General features: G+C 38.6%; 1 protein-coding gene across 2 annotated transcripts in view; it reads left to right on the forward strand.

Moving 5' to 3' along the window:
* CNTNAP5 (contactin associated protein family member 5) overlaps nucleotides 1–27,405 on the forward strand; it is a 1,084,456-nt gene that overhangs the window by 1,053,245 nt on the left and 3,806 nt on the right. For both annotated transcript variants that reach the window (XM_069579468.1, XM_069579469.1), the window contains exon 22: nucleotides 26,163–26,381. In XM_069579468.1, coding sequence (XP_069435569.1) covers nucleotides 26,163–26,381 — 219 coding nt within the window. The remainder of the gene's footprint in view (nucleotides 1–26,162; nucleotides 26,382–27,405) is intronic.

The following is a 27,405-nucleotide window of genomic DNA, read 5'->3' on the forward strand; positions in this document are numbered from 1 at the left end:
CATTTTCTGTTTCTTTGCCATAAAATCATCTTGTTGACCAATTCCCTCTTTTGGTATCTATTTTTTTTTTTTGTAAAATGTCACATGGATTTATTACTGAGATACAAAGAAGCAACACAATTATGCATTTTGCTGTCTGTGTATTATTTAAATAAGCAATGGCACAGTGGGCAAGTCACCTGCAGACTTCAAAAGAAATAATGTGATTGGTTACTAATCTTGATTAGTTACTCTTTGGCTTGTAGCCCCTTCCTCAAATTGCTAGAATCTCTTACTTCTGTCATCATATCTTCTACTTCTGGCTGGCTTTCTTGTCTGCATTTTAATATGGATCCTTGTGATCATATTGAATATAATGCAACTCATATTAGCAAAATCTTCTTTGCCAAGTAAAGTAAAATATTCACAGGTTCTGGAATTAGGTTGTGGATGTTTAGAGAGAGAGAGAGTTTATTCTCTGCCACACCATGTGTCTTATAAGCCAAATCTTGGGGCATACACAATGATCAATTTTACTTACAAGAAATCTGAGGCTTAGAGAGATGAAGGGGTTGCTTTATGATCATCATGTTAGAAGTATTTGAATAGTTATTTTCATTTAATATAAAAGTTACCAATTATATGTTGGATAATAATCTATACACACAAAGACAAATATGCCTTCTGTCCTTCCCCAGGCCTGGAAGCAGAACAGAAAGGTTAGTTTCCAAGAAAGATCAGCTGCCAGGCAAGGACCAGTCATTGCTATACACACAGAACTGCTAGGACTTGGAGTTCAAGACTGCCCCTGCCTCTGTACCTAATGTGCTGCTTTCCTCTCCTCCAAATCCACACCTTATCCCATGAGATTTGAGAATGGCCCCTCCTCAATGAAGTTTTCTGTAGCCAGCATATTCTGATTTATCTGCATTAGTTGGCTGTGTAAAATGACAAGAGGGGCCATTTTGTAAAGATAGACAAGTTGGGGGCTTGAGTGTTAAGCTCTGCTCTGTGATTCAAAGGTAAGTATGCACGTAAAGAAAAATACATAATGGAAGTGCTAGGAATTTCCAGTACAGTGACTTTGAATTTCTCTGATATTATTTTCCTTATGTGCATAGTGGGTATAATACCACACTGCTGTCTTTTCCAAGTCTTAAAGCTAGTGTGTGCCCTTCGCCTGATACTTCACCACTTAATCTATGATGCTCAGTAATAAATATCTCCTAGTATTTTTATGGGACAGTACTTCAAAAGTCTTTCTGAGTGATATATAATATTGTCAAGTAGTATGAGGCCTGTGATACAGCTAAGTACCGGAATAGATGATAATTGGCACCACACACACACACACACACACACACACACACACACACACACACACATACAGAGTAGCACTAAATATAATTATCAACAGCAGGGAAATTTTTGCCTATGGCCAATATCCATTCAAGTCCTAGAGAATAGTGCATTTTCTCCTCATACAGGGCAGCCAAATTTTGGTCATTCAACCTAGACATGGGGATTTTTGCAGAGGTCAATATATGACTCATCAAAAATAGCTTTCTAAAACTGAATGTGTGTATGGAGGGAGGTGGATGCACACAGTTTAAAAGGTAGTTATTTTTGAATACCTCTTTTCCTTTCTTTCTTTCCTTGCCTCTTGTTCTCCCTCCTTTCCTCCCTCCTCACTTTTCTCCCTTGCTTCCTTTATTCCTTCTTTCCTTCCAGAGTTCGGCTTGTATGTATGCAGCTGACAGTGTTGATTGCTTACTGAACATCTGTTTTGACTTATTTTTTTCCTTTTCTAACTCAGTTCCAATTTTATTTAAACATTTATGCTCCTTGAAGAATTCATGTGCTCCAGGAAATGGTGTCATCATCTGCAATCCCTGAAGATTCCTCCTCACTGGTCTGAGCCAGTGGTTCTCAAAGTTTGGTGACTGGGAGAGTGGAATCCTGAGACACTTTCAGGAAATCCGCAAGGTCAAACTTATCTTCATTTTGATAATAGATATTAATTAGCTTTTGTCACTCTTGTCTCTTACACATACAGAATGGAGTTTTTCAGAGGCTCCAAGATATGTAATGATATCACCACTTGGTCAACTAATGGCATGTGTGCTATGGGTTCTTTTAAAATATTTTCAGTTTTTAATTTTTAACACAATGGATATTGATATATACAAAACAAATATAGATATCTAAAATCTCTTCAAGGTTTTGAATACAGGAAATGGATCTGGAAACAGGTCTTGAAAACTGCTGATCTAAGCAAATGCTTATGGTCCCTCTCTTTTGCCAGTGACTGGAGTAGCACAAACCTGGAACACAGTATGGCCAACTAGGAGTCTGCAGGGATGCTGTATGTATGTGGTTCTGAGAAAGGATTCTCTATTTTCAAAAAGAAAAACAGCACAAAATTGAAGCAGCTTTTGTTTATGTATCTATATACTGCTTCTGAACATCATTGCATCTAGATGTGATACCTGGAACAGCACAACCCCTGGTTCCAGCCTGGATATGAGATAGCCACACAGAAGAAGCCCTGAAACTCCATGCTCAGAATTATCCTTGTCTCTAAACTTCTTATTATTTGAGACAGCTTCCCTGTAATGCTTAAATCTCTGCAAACTGGATTTTCTGTGACTTTCAGCAGAAAACCTCCTCACAAAATATACATTATGCCTACTTCTGTAAACAAACAAACAAACAAAAAGAAATAACATCAGATCTCTGGAGGTGCTCAGTGTGGCTTTTACTCTTTTGGTACTTTTGACTTCACAGCTAGCAGTTCCATAACAGAGCAGAATATATGTCTGTACGTTATTTTTGTACTCTGTTAAAAGACTCTTTTGGAACATGTAGGGTTCTAGCTTTGCTCATTTCCTTTAATAGAGTAAACAACAGAGATATGAATCAAGACATGTGAGTTGTCTGGTTCTGGGATGACATTAAATAAATAATCAACATACAAGGATTTTTTTTTTTTTTAATTTTCCAGTTCCAAAGGAATGAGTTTTTACAACAACGTGAGCATTCCAGTATTAAACACAGAAAAGTGATTTTTCTGTAGAAAATAAGAAGAATTGGCATTGGGAGTATGCTATTTATAAGTTTAAATTTTGGATATATTGCTAAAGTCTTACTTATCCAGGACTCACTGTCATATATCCACAGAGCTGCCTTTATGTAATGCCTGCAACTAAGGAACCCAATTAAAAAGTGAAAATATAATTTAGCTTGTGAGATGTTCACTGGAGATAATGAATTCTCAAAGGGCAGAATTTTTGTTGACTGAATCACCTTGGTTATTTTTATGTTTCTTATATTAGCATCTATCATCTATTTCTCTTCTATTTATCTATAGGTATATATTTTTACATAAAGAAAAGTAATGCAATGCTTATCATATGTCAGGTCCTGTACAATTCAGACTTAATTAATCGTCCAAAAGACATTTGTTTAGCAACTTCAATGGCACCCTACTTCAGTACTCCTGCCTGGAAAATCCCATGGATGGAGGAGCCTGGTGGGCTGTAGTCCATGGGGTCGCACAGAGTCAGACACGACTGAGCGACTTCACTTTCACTTTTCACTTTCATGCATTGGAGAAGGAAATGGCAACCCACTCCAGTGTTCTTGCCTGGAGAATCCCAGGGATCGGGGGCCTGGTGGGCTGCCTTCTATGGGGTCGCACAGAATCGGACATGACTGAAGTCACTTAGCAGTAGCAGCAGCAGCATGCCCAAAATAATATGTTAGTATATAGCATCTCTGACTCAATAGACATAAGTTTGAGCAAACTCTGGGAAATACTGAAGGTCAGGGAGGACTGGTGTGCTATAGTCCATGGGGTCACAAAGAGTCACACATGATTTGGGGACTGAACAGCAACAACACGTAGTTAGCAGTAAACAAATAAAGACATTTTCATCATGAAATAGATGGTATGGAGTGGTACCTAAAAGGTGAAGCAATATCATACACACACACAGACAAAACTGCAAAGTCTGATGCAATTAATTAGAAAGGAAATTAGCTGGTTTCAAATATGCTGGAAATTGAGAATCACGGAAGGAGTATGTGCTCCTTAGTTGGATGTTTAAGTATGTCTTTGCTGAGGAAGGGGCTTTCAGTATGGGACCCAAAGGTAAGGAGCCTCTCATGCAACATTTGGAGGTATCTCCTTGGCAGTGGGGTCATGGAGAAAATAGACACTGGGATGTGTAGCAATCCAATTTACATGGTCACTCAGGTTCCCTAAAAGCAGTTTATTTAATTTTAGAGAACAAAATACTGGGAATAGTGAAGAGAAATATTTGATGAGTACCCTTGGAAGAGCTGCAAGACGTATTAATGAAATTCTTATCAGGATTGGGCCTCATCAAAGAGAATTCCACATAATGTGTTGTGAGTGTGATTATAAACGTAAATAAACTAAATGCTTATAAGTGGCCAGAATACAGAAGTCTGAAATATATCTAAATATCACTGATCAGGTTGCATTGTTGTTGATATTTGGAAACATTTGTTTCTTAATTATTCATTCCATTTTCAGTTTAGGAAACACTGTGTCTTAGGTGTGGTGTCCTAATTTGGGTGAAGAGAAAAGCAAGAAAAGCTACTTACCCGAAAACAAGAAGTTACCAATATAGTTGGAAGACAGATTGTAAACATAATGGTAAAATAAAAGAAGTGTGATAGAAGGAATCAAATGCCTTGGGAACGTGAAGAAGGACTTGCTTAACTTGACTTGGTCCCTCCTTGTTTTTTCAGCATCATCTTTTGTCTTATTTTAAGGCAGAGTTAACTTAATTTTTTAATGTTTGAAATGTGATGGTCTTTCTCACTCTAGACTTTGTACAGGCTTTGCTTGTATCTGGAGCACTCTGCCCACATTTTCATGTATGCTTATTGGCCTAATATATTTATTCCAAGCCATCTTTTCTAAAGTACTGTTTCTCAAAATGTGGTTCATGAACCATCTGTATCATAATTGTCTAGGAATGTACTTTAAAAATGCAAATTCTTTTGTACCTCCACACAAGACTTACTGAATGAGTAGAGATCTAAAAATAGACATTTTCATACATATCCCTGGAACTTTATTTTACAAACTAAATTTGATCCCTGCTGCCCTAGATTGTGTCAGGGGTTTCGTCTGTACTCCCAGAACCATAAGCATCTGTCCCTCCATAAGATTTTGCCTGAAATCATTGCTGGTCTATTCAATTACTCCTCCAAAGTGACTGAAACCTCACAGAGATGAGGAAAATGTCCTCTAGCTGACACCTGTCTCACAAGGAGCATGTTCTCATAGGTGGCTAATAAATAGATGTAGGAGTACATCTATTAAATAGATGTACAAAGGAGTGGATATTACCCAGGTAGTTAAGGGACAGAAGAGGCTTATAGGCAGAGAGAGTGTGTGCTACTATTCAGGAAAGAAGGAGATGTTCAGTTCTATGTAGCACAGATGGGGCTGGATGGGTGCATGGGATTTCACCGTTTCTAAGTTATGCTTTGGAGCTGAGGTTTCTTTTCACTTTATCACAATCAATAAAACCTAGAAATCCCACTCCTGGGCATCTATCCAGAGAAAGCCATAATTCAAAAAGACATATGTACCCCAAGGTTCATTGCAATACCATTCACAATGGCCAGGATATGGAAGAAACCTAAATGTCCATCAATAGAGGAATGGATAAAGATGTGGTACATTTATACAAAGGAATATTACCCAGTCACAAAAAGGAATAAAATTGTGCCACTTGTAGAGACATAGATGAACCTAGAGACTGTCATAGAGATTGAAGTAAGTCATAATAGAAAAAAAATCAATTGTAATGCATATATGTGGAATCTATAAAAAATGGTATAAATTAACTTATTTTCAAAGCAGAAATAGAGACACAGGCATAGACAAAAAAATGTGTGGGTACTAAGGAGGAATGGGGATGGGATGTATTGGGAATTAGGGATTGACATACATACACTAGGAATGAAATAGATAACTAATGAGAACCTACTGTATAGCACAGGGAACTCTACTCAGCTTTCTGTGGTAATCTAAATGAGAAGTAAATCCAAAACAAGGAGTATATATATACATATTGCTGATTAACTTTGCTTTATAGCAGAAACTAACACAACATTGTGAACCAATTTATTTTATACTAAAAGTTAATTTTAAAATGGCTACAGAAAACTATTAATACGACATGCTAGAAATAAATAAGGACAGAATATAAAAGACCTAGATATCAGCCCTGAATTGGCCACGAACTAGGTTCAGTTCAGTTCAGTTCAGTTCAGTCGCTCAGTTGTGTCCGACTATTTGTCACCCCATGAATCGCAGCACGCCAGGCCTCCCTGTCCATCACCATCTCCTGGAGTTCACTCAGACTCACGTCCATCGAGTCTGTGATGCCATTCAGCCATCACATCCTCTGTCGTCCCCTTCTCCTCCTGCCCCCAATCCCTCCCAGCATCACAGTCTTTTCCAATGAGTCAACTCTTCGCATGAGGTGGCCAAAATACTGGAGCTTCAGCTTTAGCATCATTCCTTCCAAAGAAATCCCAGGGCTGATCTCCTTCAGAATGGACTGGTTGGACCTCCTTGCAGTCCAAGGGACTCTCAAGAGTCTTCTCCAACACCATAGTTCAAAAGCATCAATTCTACAGTGCTCAGCCTTCTTCACAGTCCAACTCTCACATCCATACATGACCACAGGAAAAACCATAGCCTTGGTTAGACAGACCCTAGTCGGCAAAGTAATGTCTCTGCTTTTGAACATACTGTCTAGCTTGGTCATAACTTTTCTTCCAAGGAGTAAGCGTCTTTTAATTTCATGGCTGCAGTCACCATCTGCAGTGATTTTGGAGCCCCCCAAAATAAAATGTGACATTGTTTCTACTCTTTCCCCATCTATTTTCCATGAAGTGATGGAACCAGATGCCATGATCTTCGTTTTCTGAATGTTGAGCTTTAAGCCAACTTTTTCGCTCTCCTCTTTCACTTTCATCAAGAGGCTTTTTAGCTCCTCTTCACTTTCTGCCATAAGGGTGGTGTCACCTGCATATCTGAGGTTATTGATATTTCTCCCAGCAATTTTGATTCCAGCTTGTGTTTCTCCCAGCCCAGTGTTTATCATGATGTACTCTGCATATAAGTTAAATAAGCAGGGTGACAATATACAGCCTTGACGTACTCCTTTTCCTATTTGGAACCAGTCTGTTGTTCCATGTCCAGTTCTAACTGTTGCTTCCCGACCTGCATACAGATTTCTCAAGAGGCAGGTTAGGTGGTCTGGTATTTCCATATCTTTCAGAATTTTCCACAGTTTATCGTGATCCACACAGTCAAAGGCTTTGCCGTAGTCAATAAAGCAGAAATAGATGTTTTTCTGGAACTCTCTTGCTTTTTCCATGATCCAGCGGATGTTGGCAATTTGATCTCTGGTTCCTCTGCCTTTTCTAAAACCAGCTTGAACATCAGGGAGTTTGCGGTTCACGTATTGCTGAAGCCTGGCTTGGAGAATTTTGAGCATTACTTTACTAGCATGTGAGATGAGTGCAATTGTGCAGTAGTTTGAGTATTCTTTTGCATTGCTTTTCTTTGGAATTGGAATGAAAACTGACCTTTTCCAGTCCTGTGGCCACTGCTGAGTAACTTGCTTTAAGCAATTGCTTGACCTTGTGTCTTAACTTTCTTAACTGATAATTGGGTATAATTATCTTACATTTTCTTATTACAAAAGGATGAATATTTATTAATACACAGATATTATGAATGTACATTCCATGAAAAGCAAAAAAAAATGTCATTAAGTAAATTTGACATTCCTCTTTCAGGGTTAAAAGCTTTATCTGAGGGACGTGATTTTTAGACTCGGGATAATCTCTGATATCCAGCTAAATTATCAGACTGTTTTTCTCTTACCTAAAAGCTACTTTTTAGTACTTTTGAGGGAAAAACTCTTTACTTGTATATACTACTTATACTTTTCATTAACATCAGTTTCTTTCTTTATGTTTTATGAAGGTACAAGATTTTAGTTTCATAAGTCCAGAATGTGTGGGTCTGCATGACCTATATTTTGACACTTCATGATTCAACTGTCTTCTGTGGATTTTGACATATAGCAAATGTCATGGTACATCCTACGGCAGTGTCTGTTTTTAGCCAATTGCTGATCTTTTTTTTTTTTTTTTTCTTAATACCCAGTGGGGGGAGGCGGTGGGTGGGAAACACCTACCTGGTTGGACTCTATCACTCTCTTAGTGTCGAACAATTGTGACTCTGCAAAGTGCTGCACTTTCTGGGACTCAAATTGGTTCTGTGCTGTTTTCCTTGGCATAACAAAATCCACATGTTTCAACAGAGGGACATAGATTTGCTTTGAAGAAAGATGCACTTGCAAATTAATGTGGATAGTCAAATTTTTAGATGCTTAAATAAGTTAATCTATAATAACCGAGTCATTCAAAGTTTTAGTACAACATTTATTAAGTTACACATCAATATGAAATGGAAATTTAGTCTTTACAGCAAGCACATAAGGATTTATGTCTTAGTTTTCTCATATAAATGAAGTATTACTTGGGCATGTTGAGGGTCATTGAATGTAGACAAAGGAGTTTGGAACTCTTTGGATAAGTAGTAGGAATAATAATAATAAATGCATATAAAGGCACTGGGCTGGAATTCATACTTATTGTATTTATTCCCATCACAATTAATGTGGTCAGTGCCATTTATCACTATTTTACTGTGGAAAAAACTGAAGCTCAGAAATGAGAATATACAAGTCATATGTTCAAGGGCATATAATTCATCAACTCAGGCTACCTCCAACCTGTGCTATTTCAGCACAATGCTGCTTCTTCACCAGTATTTGAGGGCAGGGAGACAAACTCTAATGTACAGCCACTATGGAGAACAGTGTGGAGATTCCTTAAAAAATTGCAAATAGAACTCCCTTATGACCCAGTAATCCCACTTCTGGGCATACACACCGAGGAAACCAGAATTGAAAGAGACACATGTACCCCAATGTTCATCGCAGCACTGTTTATAATAGCCAGGACATGGAAACAACCTAGATGTCCATCAGCAGATGAATGGATAAGAAAGCTGTGGTACATATACACAATGGAGTATTACTCAGCCATTAAAAAGAATTCATTTGAATCAGTTCTGATGAGATGGATGAAACTGGAGCCAATTATACAGAGTGAAGTAAGTCAGAAAGAAAAACACCAATACAGTATACTAACACATATATATGGAATTTAGGAAGATGGCAATGACGACCCTGTATGCAAGTCAGGAAAAAAGACACAGATGTGTATAATGGACTTTTGGTCTCAGAGGGAGAGGGAGAGGGTGGGATGATTTGGGAGAATGGGAATTCTAACATGTATACTATCATGTAAGAATTGAATCGCCAGTCCATGTCTGACGTAGGGTGCAGCATGCTTGGGGCTGGTGCATGGGGATGACCCAGAGAGATGTTGTGGGGAGGGAGGTGGGAGGGGGGGTCATGTTTGGGAACGCATGTAAGAATTAAAGATTTTAAAATTAAAAAATAAATAAATAAATTAAAAAAAAGAATTAGAAACACTATTTCAGTGATATTTAAAGTGTGTTAGGAGGTAGAAACAATGTCAGCTTCAAATAAGTTTTGAAAATTTTTCTTTGTAAGATATTTATGGTTTTTCAAGATGATGGTATATATTATATGAAGACAAACCTTTCAGTTCTTGATTAGGTGGGACTTTTATATATGAGCAGAAAACCTTGGGAAGAATGAGAAACAGGAGTGGCATTTTTCCATGGTAGAGCCTTTCTTTGAAATCCCATTCTACTGCTTCTGAAAAGCTGCCTTCACTGAGAAGTTAGTCTTCCGTATATATCTTGTAGCTCAACCTACACAGTAGTCCCCTTGCCTAATTCCTTATAACTTGAATGTGACTGTAATCTAAAAATTGAATAAAATGACTTAAGAATTAGATTATCTTTTTAAATTTGATTTTAATTGGAGAGTAATTACTTTACAGTATTGTGATGGTTTCTGTCATACATCTACATGAATCAACCATAGGTATACATATGCCCCTTCCCTCTTAAACATCCCTTCTACCTCCTTCCCATCCCATCCTTCTAGGTTGTCACAGAGCACCGCTTTGGGTTCCCTGCATAATTCAGCAAATTCCCACTGAGTGTCCCTTACATGAGCTCCCCAAGGGGTGCTAATGGTAAAGATTCCACCTGCCATTGTAGGAGACATAAGAGACATGGGTTGAACCCCTGGGTCAGGAAGATCCCCTGGAGGAGTGTATGGCAACCCACACCAGTATTCTTGCCTAAATAATCCCATGGACAGAGGAGCCTGGTGAACTTTAGTCCATGGGGTCACAAAGAGTTGGACACGACTGAAGCAACTTAGCATGCTCACAAACATCCATTTCAAATATGATAATATGCATGTTTCAATACTACTCTCTCCCACCCTGCATTATCTTTAATATAACAAAGAGTTCAGAATGACCTATGATTTCCTTAGTTTTTGCAACCTATTGCTTCTTAACTAATTTACGTAAAGGTGTTTTCCAAATTAGAATATTTTTGGAAGGTTTTTTAGGGAGGTAGCATAGTTTACATAAAGAGTTTGGCATTTCAAGTCATAAAGATTAGGTTTAAATCTCAACATTGCCACATGATCTCCTGTATATATTTTAACTTTAATAATTTCAGTTTTTTTCAGATGTGTAAAAAATAAACGAAAGGATGAGACTACATCAAATATATATATATGTGTGTGTGTGTGTGTGTGTGTGTGTGTGTGTGTGTGTATACACTACAACATGGATGAATCTGAGGGTATTATGCTAAGGGAAATAAATCAAAGGCAAATACAATCTCACTTATATGTGACTTCTAAAAGCCAAAACAAAGAAAGCAATGGAAACACTCATATGGAGAACAAACTGGTGGTTTCCAGAGGGATGGTAGTTAGGGGAGTGGTAAAAATAAGTGAACGGATTTAAAATATACAAACCTTCAGTTATTAAATAAATGGGCCATGGTGATAAGAAATACAGTCAATGATATTATAAAAACTTTGTATGGGATAGATGGTTGCTAGACTTATCATGATGATGACTTTATAGCATATGCAAATGTCAAATCACAATATAGTGCACGTAAAACTAACATAATGTTGTATGTGTGTGCATACTAAGTTGCTACAGTTGTGTCCAACTCTTTGCAACCCTATAGAGTATAGCCCGCCAGGCTCCTTTGTCCATGGGATTCTCCAGGCATCAATACTAGAGTGGGTTGCCTTACCCTCCTCCAGGGGATCTTGCTGACCCAGGGATCAAGCCCACTGTCTCCTGCATTGACAGGTGGATTCTTGACCACTAGCACACCTGGGAAACCCATAATGTTTTATGTCAACCACCTCCCAAAAATTTTAAAAATATTGCATTATTATATAGTCAATGCTCAATAATTGTTGAATATTGAACAAATGCATCTTTAGCAAATAATTGTTTATTATTGCATATTATTTAATGAGTTTGTAAGAAGTAAATACAATCTGAAATCATCCTAACATGATTTTTTGCTTCTCCATATATATATAAGAATGAGAAATCATTATGTCAACTTCATACTAAGAATATTTTCTCCTATCAAGGGTTCTTTGTTTTCTTTTTTTTTTTTTCATTTCAGAAACCTCTCAAGGTTTGCATGCTTTTCATATATCTATAATAAATAAACTTTCCTAGAGATAAGGTTTCATCCAAAATATTTCTTCCTTTGAAGAGAGGTAGTCATTTTCTGGCATGTCATCTTATTTACTCATGTGCTACTTCTTTTACCTGGAACTTGGGTTCAAGTCACAGTAACAATATCCTTCAAATATTGGCACCAATATAGGCTTCTTTTTAACTGAGTTCTAGGCCTGAGATGTGGCAGTTTTGACTTAGAGCGTTAGCTACAATGACATGTCACTTTCCACTGCTTTGAAATTCTACAAGGCAAAAACCTCATGCCAGTTCATGCTTTCCATCTCTTGTCTTCTGCCTCTCTCTGTAAATTCCTCTGATCTCTAACTACCCCTTAATAACTACCAGTCAGTAACTAATGCATCTTCTGAATTTCACTGAGTTCTGTGGTACTCAACAAATAGCACCTAGCCTTAATTAAAGACTTTTGGTGTGTAAGACTGTTGAATAACAATGTTTGAGCAGTCTTTTATTCTCATAATCTTGTTTTTAAAGCTTATAATAAGAGATAAACATATGTGGTGCTTTCATGAGTAAGTAACACATATGTTCCAACCTGGAAGGATATTTATTGGAATATTTGAAAGAGAGCAGTTTCTTCCCCACCCTATGTTCTTTCACACTTGAAGAAGTGTCACTTTACATCTCTATTTTATTTTTATTATTATTACATGGAGAGTCTTCAGAGAATCTCAGATGCAACATGTCTGGAAGAATGGAGTAGTAGGAAGAATAATGACCCACAGAGAACTGAATACTAATCCTCAGAATCTGTGACTATGTTAGGCTAACTGGCATAGAAGACTTAAGGTTTGCTAATCAGTTATCCTTAAAATAGGGATGTTATGTGAAAGTCACTCAGTTGTATCCAACACTTTGCAATCCCATGGACTGTAGCCTGCCAGGCTCTTCCGTCCATAGAATTCTCCAGTCAAGAATACTGGAATGGGTTGCCATTCCCTTCTCCAAGGGATATTCCTGACCTAGGAATTGAACCCAGGTCTCCCACACTGCAAGTGGATTCTTTACTGGCTGAGCCACCAGGGATGGCTCAGATCGGTATAATCCCAAAGATCCTTAAAAGTGTAAGAAAGAGGCAAAAGAAGATAATTAGAATTAAATCTAATTTCAGATGAAAGATGCACAGACATGCAACGCTGTTGGCTTTGAAAGTGTGGGAAGGGGCCTATAAGCCAAGGAATGTGGATGGCTTACGACAGTTAGAAAAGATAAAGAGAAGTGGTCCTAAGATGGCAGAGGAATAGGACAGGGAGACCACTTTCAACCCCACAAATTCATCAAAAGATCATTTACATGCTGAGCAGCTTCCACAAAACAACTTCTGAACGTTGGTGGAGGACACCAGGCACCCAGAAAGGCAGTCCATTCTCTTCAAAAGAAGGTAGGGCAAAATATAAAAGACAAAAAGAGAGATGAAAGAGTTAGTGTTGGAGACTTATCCCTGGAGGGAGTTGTGAAGGAGGAGAAGTTTCCAAACAGTGGGAAACCCTCTCACCAGCGGGTCTGTGGGGGGAGTTTTAGAATCTCAGAGGGCAACATAACCAGGAGGAAAAACAAACAAACAAACAAACAAAAACAGAATATGCGCCTAACCATTACTCCCAACGGAGAAGTAGCCCAGATACTCATGCCCACCACCAGCAAGCAGGGGCTGAACAGAGAGGCAACCACTGCATTGCTTAGGGTAAACACCCTGAGGACAATCTGTGGGAGTTAACATGAGATAGCAACCCAAACTGTGAGATAGCTAAACAGAGAAAAGAAAAAGAGAGAGAGAGAGGTGGGGGGGAAACTTTCTTGTGAAAAGCTCTAACCTAAGGCACAGTCTGGTCTGCTCAGAGAACAAAGAATTGAGCGAGTACCAAAGGAGAGCTAGCCAGCTGCGGACAGGCCCCTCCCCTCACCAGAGGCAGAGAGGCAGATGGGCGACAGCCAGAGCTGGAAGGCAAGGGACAATCTCGGCCCCAGCGATGGCATCCTCCACCAAACTGTGAGCAGGCTCCCAGTTGCTAAACAAGTATTCTTGGGATCCTGGAGAGTTGATATCTGCCAAGAGGGTTGCAGCCTGAGATCAACTCCCTAGAGGAGACACAAAGCACACCTGATATGGCGCTCTTGTGGCACACTGGGAAACTGAGTGGCTGGGACTGAGGAGGTAATTAAGATGCACAGACCACCTGAGACAGTGTGCTCACCAAGCACCTCATCGCCTGAGCTGCTGAGACCTGGGAAGAGCACAAAATGTATGCTTGTGTCTATGCCTTTGTAGAGTACCCAAGAACCTGAACCTGAGCAGCTTAGATCTGCCAAGTGGACAAAACACAGGTCTGCTTTGGACAGTTCCCTTGCAGAGCAACCGGAGCCTGAGCAGTGTAGGCTGGGAAAGCACATGCTGCCATGAGCTGGGGAAAACCCAGTGTGGTCCATACACTGTGAGCACTCCCCACACATGCCAGTAATATGTCTTTGCAGTGTTCCTCCTTCCCCACAGCACATCTGAACAAATGAGCCTAAATAACTAACCACCTTCACCCCTTTGTGTCAGGGCAGAAATTAGACACTGAAGAGACTTGTAAACAGAGGAAGCCAAAATAAAGAAGAGGGAACCACTCTGGAAGTGACAGGTGAAACAGATTAAAACTCTGTAGTTAGCATTGACTAAGCATTGGAAGGAGCCTGTAGAAGTTGAAAAGAAGTATAAGCTGGAACAAGAAACTATCAGAAACTGAATTGACACCACACTGCCCTCAACAGCTCCAGAGAAATGCTTTTACATTTAAAATAGTAAAAATACATTTTTACTATTATCATTTTAAAATTCTTTTAAGTTATTTATTCCTCCTTTAATTTTCACTTTTATGACCTACTATTTATTACCTTGCTAAAAAGACTGTTTTAAAGCAAATTTCATATATACATATATATATATATATATAATTTTTGTGATTGATTTTGTTTTGTATTTTTAATATTGTATTTTTGAGACTCTAACCTCTACTCTAAATTTTTAATTTTCACTTTTTGGTTTTTGTTATCAATTTTATACCTTTAAGAATCTAATCTTCAGTACCCATTTTTACTTAGGCATGTGATTACTGGCTTGATTGCTCTCTCCCCTTTTGACTCTCCCTTTTCTCCCTCAGGTCACCTCTATCTCCTCTCTCCCCCTTCTCTTCTCTACTTAACTCTGTGAATCTCTCTGGGTGTTCTGGGCTGTGGAAAACACTTAGGGAACTGATTAGTGGCTCAATTGGTCTCTCCCTTGTTGACTCCCCCTCTTCTCCTAGTCACCTCTCTCTCCCTCCTCCCTCTTTTCTTCTCTATGTAATTCCATGAACAACTCTGAGTGTTCCAGACTGTGGAGAGCACATAGGGAATTGATTGCTAGCTAGATTGCTCTCTCCTCTTTTCTTCTCCTCCTGGTCACCTCTATTTCCCTCCTCCCTCTTCTCTTCTCCATGTAAATCTGAACTTCTCTGGGTGTCCCTTACTGTGGAGAATCTTTTCACCATTAACCTAGATGTTTTATCATCTGTGCTGTATGGATAGAGAAGTCTTGAGGCTACTGTAAGAATAAGACTAAAACCCAAAGGCAGAAGGCTGAAATTCAAAACTTGAGAACCCCAGAAAACTCCTGACTCCATGGAACATTAATTGACAAGAGCTATTCCAAAAGCCTCCATACCTACACTGATATCAAGCACAACCCAAGAGCCAACAAGTTCCAGAGCAAAACATACCAAGCTAATTCTCCAGCAATGCAGGAACACAGCCCTGAGCATTAAAATATAGGCTGCTCAAAGTCACACCAAACCCACAGACACCTCAAAACTCACTACCGGACATTTCATTACACTCCAGAGAGAAGAGATAAAGCTCCACCCAACAGAACACAGATGCAAGCTTCCCTAACCAGGAAACCTTGACAAGCCACTAGTCCAACCCCACCCACAGGAAGCAATCTCCACAATAAAGAAGAACCACAAACTTCCAGCTTACAGAAAGGCCATCCCAAACACAACAATCTAAACAAAATGAAAAGGCAGAGAAATATTCAGCAGGTAAAAGAACATGATAAATGCCCACCAAACCAAACAAAAGAGGAGGAGATAGAGAGTCTACCTGATAAAGAATTCAGAATAATGATAGTAAAGGTGATCCAAAATCTTGAAAATAAAATGGAGTTACAGATAAATACACTGGAGATGAGGATTGAGAAAATGCAAGAAATGTTTAACAAGGACCTAGAAGAAAGAAAAAAGTCAATCAATAATGAATAATGCAATAATTGAGATCAAAAGCACTCTAGAAGGAGTCAACAATAGAATAATTGAGGAACAAGATAAGATAAGTGAGATGGAAGATAGAATGGTGGAAATAAATGAAGCAGAGAGGAAAAAAGAAAAAAGAAAAAAAGAAATTAGGACAACCTCAGAGACCTGTGGGACAATATTAAATGCCCTGATATTTCAATCATAGGAGTCCCAGAATAAGAAGACGGCCATCAGAAAATACTTGAAGAGATGTTGAAAACTTCCCTACAATGAGGAAGGAAATAGCCACCCAAGTCCGAGAAAATCAGAGAGTCCCAAACAGGATAAACCCAAGGCAAAACACCCCAAGACACATATAAATCAAATTAACAAAGATCAAACACAAAGAGCAAATACTAAAAGCAGCAAAGGAAAAGGAACAAATAACACACAAGGGGATTCCCATAAGGATAACAGCTCATCTTTCAACAGAAACTTTTCAGAGCAGAAGAGAATGGCAGGACGTACTTAAAGTGATGATGAAGAAAAACCTATAGCCCAGATTACTATACCCAGCAAAGATCTCATTCAAATATGAAGGGGAAAACCAAAGCTTTACACAAGCTAAAGCTGAGAGAATTCAGCATCACCAAACCAGCTCTTCAACAAATGGTAAAGGATCTTTTCTAGACATGAAACACAGAAAAGGTTTATAAACTGAAGCCCAAAACAACAAAGTAAATGGCAAAGGGATCATACTTACTAATAATTACCTTAAATGTAAATGGGTTGAATGCCCCAACCAAAAGACAAAGACTGGCTGAATGGACACAAAAACAAGACACCTATCTATGCTGTCTACAAGAAACCCACCTCAAAACAAGGGACAAATACAGACTGAAAGTGAAGGGCTGGAAAAAGATATTTCATGGAAATGGAGGCCAAAAGAAAGCAGGAGTAGCAATACTCATATCAGATAAAATAGATTTTGACATAAAGGCCATGAAAAGAAGCAAAGAAGGACACTACATAATGATCAAAGGATCAATCCAAGAAGAAGATATAACAATTATAAATATATATGCACCCAACTTAGGAGCATTGCAATATGTAAGGCAAATGCTACCAAGTATCAAAGGGGTAATTAACAGTAACACAATAGTGGGAGACTTTAATACCCCATTCACAACTATGGATGAACTAACAGAAAATTAGCAAGGAAACACAAACTTTAAATGATACAATGGACCAGTTAGATCTAATTGATATCTATAGGATATTTCACCACCAAACAGTGAATTTCACCTTTTTCTCAAGTGAACATGGAACATTCTCCAAAATAGATCATATCCTGTGCCATAAATCTAACCTTGGCAAATTCAAAAAAGTGAAATCATTTCAAACATCTTATTTGATCACAATGTGGTAAGATTAGATGTCAACTACAGGAAAAAAATATCAAAAATACAAACATATGGAGGCTAAACAACACGTTTCTGAATAAGCAACAAATCACAGAAGAAATCAAAATATGCATAGAAACGAATGAACTTGAAAACACAACAACCCAAAACCTATGGGATTCAGCAAAAGCAGTGCTAAGGGGAAGGTTCATAGTAATACAAGCTTACCTCAAGAAACAAGAGAAGAGTCAAATAAATAAACTAACTTTACACCTAAAGCAACTAGAAAAAGAACACATGAAGAACCCCAGGATTAGTAGAAGGAAAGAAATCATAAAAATTAGGGCAGAAATAAATGAAAAAGAAACAAAGGAGAATAGCAAAAACCAACAAAATTAAAAGCTGGTTCTTTGAGAAGATAAATAAAATAGACAAATCATTAGCCAGACTCCTCAGGGAAAAAAGGGAGAAGAATCAAATCAACAAAATTAGAAATGAAAATGGAGAAATCACAACAGACAACACAGAAATACAAAGGATCATAAGAGACTACTATCAGCAACTATATGCCAATAAAATAGACAACTTGGAAGAAGTGGACAAATTCTTAGAAAACTATAACCTTCCAAAACTGAACCAGGAAGAAATAGAAAATCTTAACAGACTCATCTCAACTACAGAAATTGAAACTGTAATAAAAATTTTTCCAACAAACAAAAGCCTAGGACCAGATGGCTTCACAGCTGAATTCTACAAAAATTTAGAGAAGAGCTAACACCTAACCTACTTAAACTCTTGCAGAAAATTACAGAGGAAGGTAAACTGTTAAACTCACTCTATGAGGCCATCATCATCCTAACACCAAAACCAGACAAACGTGCCACAGGAAAAGAAAACTACAGGCCAATATAACTGATGAAAATAAATGCAAAAATCCTTAACAAAATTCTAGCAAACAGAATCCAACAACATATTAAAAGGGTCATACATCATGACCAAGTGGGCTTTATCCAAGGGATGCAAGGATTCCTCAATATTCACAAATCAATTGACGTGATACACCACATTAACAAATTGAAAGATAAAAACCATATGATCATCTCAATAGATGCACAGAAAGCCTTTGACAAATTCAACATCCATTTATGATAAAAAACCCTCCAGAAAGCAGGCATACAAAGTACATACCTCAACAAAATAAAAGCTATATATGACAAACCCACAGCAAACATTATCTTCAATGGTGAAAAATTGAAAGCATTTCCCCTACAGTCAGGAACAAGACAAGAGTGCTCATACTTACCACTACTATTCAACATGGTTTTGGGAGTTTTAGCCACAGCAATCAGAACAGAAAAAGAAATAAAAGGAATCCCAATTGGAAAAAAAAATAAGTAAAACTCTCACTGTTTGCAAATGATATGATCCTCTACATAAAGATGATATGATCCTCTACAAAATCCTATAGACACCACCAGAAAATTACTAGAGCTAATTAATGAATATAGTAAAGTTGAAAGATATAAAATTAACACACATAAATCCCTTGCATTCCTATACACTAACAATGAGAAAACAGAAAGAAAATTAAAGAAACAATTCCATTCACCATTATAATGAAAAGAATAAAATATTTCTACCTAAAGAAATAATAAATAAATAAATCTACCTAAAGAAACAAAAGACCTATATATAGAAAACTATAAAACACTGACAAAATCAAAGATGACACAAATAGATGGAGAAATACACCATGTTCATGGATTGGAAGAATCAAAGTAGTGAAAATGAGTATACTACCAAAAGCAATCTATAGATTCAATGCAACCCCTATCAAGCTACCAACAGTGTTTTTCAGAGAACTAGAACAAATGATTTCACAAATAATAAACCTCAAATAGACAAAGCAATCTTGAGGAAGAAGAAAGGAACTGAAGGAACCAACCTGCCTGACTTCAGGCTATAATACAAAGCTACAGTCATCAAGACAGTATGGTACTAGCACAAAAACAGAAATATAGATCCATGGAACAAAATAGAAAGCCGAGATAAATTCACACACCTATGGACACCTCATCTTTGACAAAGGAGGCAAGAATATACAATGGAGAAAAGACAATCTCTTTAACAACTGGTGCTGGAAAAACTTGTCAACCACTTGTAAAAGAATGAAACTAGAACAGTTTCTAACACCATGCACAAAAATAAGGTCAAAATGAATTAAAGATCTACATATAAGACCAGAAACTATAAAACTTCTAAAGGAAAACAGGCAAAACACGCTCTGACATAAATCGTAGCAGGATCTTCCATGACTCACCTCCCAGAGTAATGGAAATAAAAGCAAAAATAAACAAATGGGACCTAATTAAACTTAAAAGATTTTACACAACGAAAGAAACTATAAGCAAGGTGAAAAGACAGCCTTCAGTTCAGTTGCTTAGTCGTGTCCGACTCTTTGTGACCCCATGAACTACAGCACGAAAGGCCTCCCTGTCCATTAGCAAATCCTGGAGTCCACCCAAACCCATGTCCATTGTGTCAGTGATGCCATCCAACAATCTCATCCTCTGTCATCCCCTTCTCCTCCTGCCCTCAATCTTTCCCAGCATCAGGGTCTTTTCAAATGAGTCAGCTCTCCGCATTAGGTGGCCAAAGTACTGGAGTTTCAGCTTTAGCATCAGTCCCTCCAGTGAAGACCCAGGACTGATCTCCTTTAGGATGGACTGGTTGGATTTCCTTGTAGTCCAAGGGACTCTCAAGAGTCTTCTCCAACACCACAGTTCAAAAGCATCAATTCTTTGGTGCTCAGCTTTCTTCATAGTCCAAATCTCACATCCATACATGACTACTGGAAAAACCATAGCCTTGACTAAACGGACCTTTGTTGGCAAATAACGTCTCTGCCTTTTAATACACTGTCTAGTTTGGTCATAACTTTTCTACCAAGGAGCAAACGTCTTTTGATTTCATGCCTGCAATCACCATCTGCCATGATTTTGGAGCCGAGAAAAATAAAATCAGCCACTGTTTGCACTGTCTCCCCATCTGTTTGCTATGAAGTGATGGGACTGGATGCCATGATCTTAGTTTTCTGAATATTGAGCTTTAAGCCAACTTTTTCACTCTCTTCTTTCAGAATGGGAGAAAACAATAGCAAATGAAGCAACTGACAAACAACTAACCTCAAAAATAGCTCATGCAGCTCAATTTCAGAAAAATAAACGACACAATCAAAAAATGGGCCAAAGAACTAAACAGATATTTCTCCAAAGAAGACATACAGATGGCTAATAAACACATGAAAAGATGATCAACATCATTCACTATCAGATAAATGCAAGTCAAAACCACAATGAGGTATTATCGTACACTGGTCAGAATGGCTGCTGTCAAAACGTCTCCAACCATTAAATGCTGGAGAGGGTTTGGAGAAAAGGGAACCCTCTTACACTGTTGGTGAGAATGCAAATTAGTAGAGCCACTATAGAGAACAGTGTGGAGATTTCCTTAAAAAACTGGAAATAGAACTGCTATACAATGCAGCAATCCCACTGCTGGGCATACACACTGAGGGAACCAGAATTGAAAGAGACACATGTACCCCAGTATTCATCACAGCATTATTTACAATAGCTAGGACATGGAGGCAATCTAAGAAGTCCATCAGCAGACAAATGGATAAAAAAGCTGTAGTGCATATACACAATGGAATATTACTCAGCCATTAAAAAGAAAACTTCTGAATCAATTATAATGAGGTGGATGAGACTGGAGCCTATTATACAGAGTGAAGTAAGTCATAAAGAAAAACACCAATACAGTATCAATTCAGTTTAGTTCAGTTCAGTTCATTTCAGTCACTCAGTCATGTCCGATTCTTTGTGACCACCATGAACCACAGCACGCCAGGCCTCCCTGTCCATCACCAGCTCCTGGAGTTCACTCAAACGCATGTCCATCTAGTCAGTGATGCCATACAGCCATCTCATCCTCTGTCGTCCCCTTCTCCTCCTGGCCCCAATCCCTTCCAGCATCAGAGTCTTTTCCAATGACTCAACTCTTTGCATGAGGTGGACAAAGTACTGGAGTTTCAGCTTCAGCATCATTCCTTCCAAAGAAATCCCAGAGTTGATCTTCTTCAGAATGGACTGGTTGGATTTCTTTGCAGTCCAAGGGACTCTCAAGAGTCTTCTCCAAAACCACAGTTCAAAAGCATCAATTCTTCAGCACTCAGCCTTCTTCACAGTCCAACTCTCACATCCATACATGACCACAGGAAAAAACCATAACCTTGATAAGATGGATCTTTGTTGGCAAAGTAATGTTTCTGCTTTTGAATATGCTATCTAGGTTGGTCATAACTTTTCTTCCAAGTAGTCAGTGTCTTTTAATTTTATGGCTGCAGTCACCATCTGCAGTGATTTTGGAGCCCCCCAAAATAAAGTGTGACACTGTTTCTACTGTTTCCCCATCTATTTCCCATGAAGTGATGGGACCAGATGCCATGATCTTCATTTTCTGAATGTTGAGCTTTAAGCCAACTTTTTCACTCTCCTCTTTGACTTTCATCAAGAGGCTTTTTAGTTCCTCTTCACTCTCTGCCATAAGGGTGGTGTCATCTGCATATATGAGGTTATTGATATTTCTCCTGGCAATCTTGATTCCAGCTTGTGCTTCTTCCAGCCCAGTGTTTCTCATGATGTACTCTGCATAGAAGTTAAATAAGCAGGGTGACAATATACAGCGTACTTCTTTTCCTACTTGGAACCAGTATGTTCCATATCCAGTTCTAACTGTTGCTTCCTTACCTGCATATGTGAAGTCAAGTGGGCCTTACAAAGTATCACTATGAACAAAGCTAGTGGAGGTGATGGAATTCCAGTGGAGCTATTTCAAATCCTGAAATATGATGCTGTGAAAATGCTGCACTCAATATACCAGCAAATTTGGAAAACTCAGCAGTGGCCACAGGACTGGAAAAGGTCAGTTTTCATTCCAATCCCAAAGAAAGGCAATGCCAAAGAATGCTCAAACCACTGCACAATTGCAGTCATCTCACAAGCTAGTAAAGTAATGCTCAAAGTTCTGAATCGTGAACTTCCAGATGTTCAAGCTGGTTTTAGAAAAGGCAGAGGAACAGGAGATCAAATTGCCAACATCCGTTGGATCATCGAGAAAGTAAGAGAGTTCCAGAAAAACATGTATTTCTGCTTTATTGACTATGCCAAAGCCTTTGACTGTGTGGATCACAATAAACTGTGGAAAATTCTGAAAGAGATGGGAATACAAGACCACCAATACAGTATATTAATGCATATCTGTGGAATTTAGAAATATGGTAATGATGACCCTATATGTGAGATAGCAAAAGAGACACAGATGTAAAGAACCGAATTTTGGACTCTGTGGAAGAAGGCAAGGGTGGGAGGATTTGAGAGATTAGCATTGAAACATGTATATTACCATATGTGAACTAGATCGTTAGTCTAGTTTTGATGCATGAGACAGGGTGCTCAGGGCTGGTGCACTGGGACAACCCTGAGGGATGGGATGGGGAGGGAGGTGGGAGGGAGGTTCAGGATAGGGGACACATGAACACCCATGGCTGATTCATGTCGCTGTGTGGCAAAGACCACTGCAAAATTGTCAAGTAATTGGCCTCCAATTAAAATAAATAAATTTAAAGAAAGAAAACAAAAGAAAAGACAAAGAGATGGATTATCCCCTGGAGCCTCTAGGAAAAATGCAAATTGACAACATCTTGTTTTTAGCTCAGTGGGAACCTGTATCAGACTTCTGCAGACCCGTGAGACAAAGCATGTGCTGTTTTATGCTAAGTTGTTTAAGTTTATACTAATTTGTTATAATTTCTCTGCTCTTCTCCAGTAGCATATTGGGCACCTACTGACCTGGGGAGTTTGTCTTTCAGTGTCATATCTTTATGCATTGTCATACTGTTTATGGGGTTCTCACGGCAAGAATGTTGAAGTGGTTTGCTGTTCCCTTCTCCAGTGACCACATTTACAGAACTCTCCACCATGACCCATCCATCTTGGGTGGCCCTATATGATATGGATCATGGTTTCACTGAGTCAGACACAGCTTGTGATCCATGTGATTAAATGCTTCAAGATGGTGGAGCAGAAGGACATGCAATCATCTTCTCCTGTGAGTGCCAGGGAGTCTCCAGCAGCAACAGACTGGTTCCATATTGGGAAAGGAGTACATCAAGGCTGTTTATTGTCACCTGGTTCATTTACCTTCTGTACAGAGTACATCATGAGAAATACTAGGCTGGGTAAAGTACAAGCTGGAATCAAGATTGTGGGGAGAAATATCTGTAAACTCAGATAGGCAGATGACACCATCTTTATGGCAGAAAGTGAAGAGGAACTAAAGAGCCATTTGATGCAGGTGAAAGGGGAGAGTGAAAAAGCTGGCTTAAAGCTCAGCATTCAAAAAACAAAGATCTTGGCATCTAGTCCCATCACCTCATGGCAAATAGAAGGGAAACCATGGAAAAACTGACAGACTTTATTTTGGGGGGCTCCAAAATCACTGCAGATGATGACTGCAGCCATGAAATTAAAAGATGCTTGCTCCTTGGAAGAAAAACTATGACCATCCTAGACAGCATACTAAAAAGCAGAGACATTACTTTGCCGGCAAAATCTGTCTAGTCAAAACTATGGTTTTTCCAGTAGTCATGTATGGATGTGAAAATTGGGCCATAAAGAAGGCTGATTGCTGAAGAATTGATGCTTTTGAACTGTGGTGTTGGAGAAGACTCTTGAGAATCCCTTGGACTGCAAGGAGATCAAACCACTCCATCCTAGAGGAAATCAGTCCTGAATGTTTATTGGAAGGACTGATTATGAAGCTGAAGCTCCTAGTACTTTGACCACTTGATGCAAAGAGCCAACTCATTAGAGAAGACCCTGATGTTGGGAAAGACTGAAGGAAGTAAGAGAAGGGGATGACAGAGGATGAGATGGTGGATAGCATCACTGACTCATTGAACACAAGTCTGAGAAATCTCTGGGAAATGGTGAAGGACAGGGAAGCCTAGTAGTGCAGTCCATGGTATAGCAAAGAGTTGGACATGACTAAGTGACTGAGCAACATCGACAACAATTTGTTACAACAGCCACATTAAATTAATACACATAATTTCTTTTATTTTCCTGTAAGATAAGAGGGATGATAAATTAGTGAGGTTTACATGGCTGAAGAATTGATGCTTTTGAACTGTTGTGTTGGAGAAGACTCTTGAGAGTCCCTTGGACTGCAAGGAGATCCAACCAGTCCATTCTAAAGGAGATTAGCCCTGGGTGTTTGTAAGGAATGATGCTGAAGCTGAAACTCCAGTACTTTGGCCACCTTATGCGAAGAGTTGACTATTTGGAAAATACTTTGATGCTGGGAGGGATTGGGGGCAGGAGGAGAAGGGGACGTGAGTTTGAATGAACTCCAGGAGACAGTGATGGACAGGGAGGCCTAGCATGTTGCGATTCATGGGGTTGCAAAGAGTCGGACACAACTGAGTGACTGAACGGAACTGAACTGAACATGGGGTGTTGCTCAGGAAGGAATAATAAGGTCAAAAGTAGACATAACATTGTTGAGGGATATTAGTTTCTCATTTTCCTCTATATGTCCACTATATATCTTCCCTAAATATGGCCAAAAAAATGCTTGCTTGGTGATCCCTGGAGGCACTCTTTGATAATTTATGAATGAAAGTAAATTATAATTAATCTGATTGAGAGGAAAGTCCTTGCCTTCTTCTAGAAAATATGCATTTCATCATAATAAAATAACTATTTGAACCAGCTAGGTCTATTGAAGATGTTATGCTTTAAAAGAGGAGAATAAGTCCATCCTGCATTGTCACCATATGTAATCGCATGACAGAAATTTGTTCAAATGATCCTTGTTAAAATAAAGAAATGGCATACTGAGTAATATCATCACAAATCTTGAAGCAAATGAGACATTTGATCTTGCCATGATTCATAAATGATTGCCTCATTATCTTTTATAAAAACTCAAAGACACTTTGGAAGATTGAGTGCTGTGATAGAAAATCCATGCTCATCAGTCTGCAATATGGACAGAACTAAGCATGTGAAAATCTTGAATATATGGTCAAGCTATTAGTGTATGAAAATGTATTAGTATATAGTGTATACAAGGTGCTAAAAACACCAAACATGATAAACTTCTGAGAGGATCACTTTGAACTTCCTATCTCTCTGCCTCATTTCACTTTTTTTCCTACTATCATTTTGAATGAAGTATTGTAATGAACATTGTAGTATGCTTGAATTAATCACCAGCATCCATAAATAAACTGTGATGGGATAATGATCCAAATTCTGTAATATAAAACATCTAGAGTGTAGAGGAGATTTATTAAGTATTCGTTACAGTTCATAAAATACATGAATGAAAATTTAGAAGTTTGAAACATTATCTCAAAGCAAAATAGCCCAAGCAATTTTCTGCGATATGTGGTTGATGTATTGACACTTATATTTAGGGTAGACTTTCGAGAAAGTAGATGAAGAGAGAGAAAGGACAATCTCCTTTATTCAAAGAATAAAAAGGCACTTTCTGTAATTTCAAACATTACTTAACATGGAGATGGAGCAGTTTTTTTTTTATTTATTTATTTTTTAACTAATTGTTTTTCACATTGCAGAGAATCTTGGATTGGATGCTGAAGTTGCCAAAGCCAATGCCCTGGGTTTTGTTGGGTGTCTGGCCTCAGTCCAATACAACCATATTACACCACTGAAGGCAGCCCTGCGCCATTCTACCACTGCACCTATAACCATCCAAGGGGCCTTGACAGAATCCAGCTGTGCCTCTCTGATGGATTCAGATGTGAATGCGGTGACCACGGTGCATTCCTCATCAGGTGTGCAAGAAAATACTCCATGAAAATTCTTTCACCAGTACTACTTTGATGTCTTCAAGAAGCTTTCAGGCTAAAGGCTAAAGTGAATCAATTCCTTACCTTGTATGATTACAGGCAGTTAAGAATTATGACTGGTTTCTTAGATTGATATTTAATATATTTAAATAATCCCATTTCTAATATAGAGCTTCCCAGGTGGCTCAGTGACAAATAATTTGCCTGCCAAGCAGAAGACCCAGGTTCTATCCCTGGGTCAGGAAGATCCCCTGGAGAAAGAAATGGCTACCCACTCCAGTACTCTTGCCTGGGAAATCCTGTGGACAGAGGATCCTGGCAGAGTACAGTACACAGGGTCACAAAAAGAGTTGGACAAGACTTAGCTACCAAACAACAACTTCTAATATAATGAGTAATTAGAAATGGATACATATATGTATATGAGTGAGTGAGTGAAAGTCACTTAGTCGTGTCTGACTCTTTGTGACCCCATGGACCATAAAGTCCATGGAATTCTCCAGGCCAGAATACTGGAGAGGATAGCCTTTCCTTTCTCCAGGGCATCTTCCCAACCCAGGGATTGAAACCAGGTATCCCACATTGCAGGCAAATTCTTTACCAGTTGAGCCATAAAGGAAGCCCAAGAATACTGGAGTGGGTAACCTTTCCCTTCTCCAGAAGATCTTTCCAACCCAGGAATTGAACCAGAGTCTCCTTCATTGCAGGTGGATTATTTACCAACTGAGCTGTCAGGGAAGCCCATATATGTATGTAGGTATATTTTTTTTTCACTACTATTTAAAGTGGTTATTGCTCTTAGGATTGAAGAGTTTTGAGGACAGGGAGGTAAGCTGGGCTTTGAACAAATAAAAGTCATGTGATTTAAACCAACCTTCCTTAATAATAGGAAAGCCCCCATGGTACTATCATCCACACATCTTCTCTTATTTTACCACTCCTTGAAATACCTTTTCCAGCTTTCTTAGACACCATCATCCTAGGTATCTAGGAGTATTCTTAGGATTTA

Source organism: Ovis canadensis, chromosome 2 (genome assembly GCF_042477335.2).
Source record: "Ovis canadensis isolate MfBH-ARS-UI-01 breed Bighorn chromosome 2, ARS-UI_OviCan_v2, whole genome shotgun sequence".
NCBI lineage: Eukaryota > Metazoa > Chordata > Mammalia > Artiodactyla > Bovidae > Ovis > Ovis canadensis.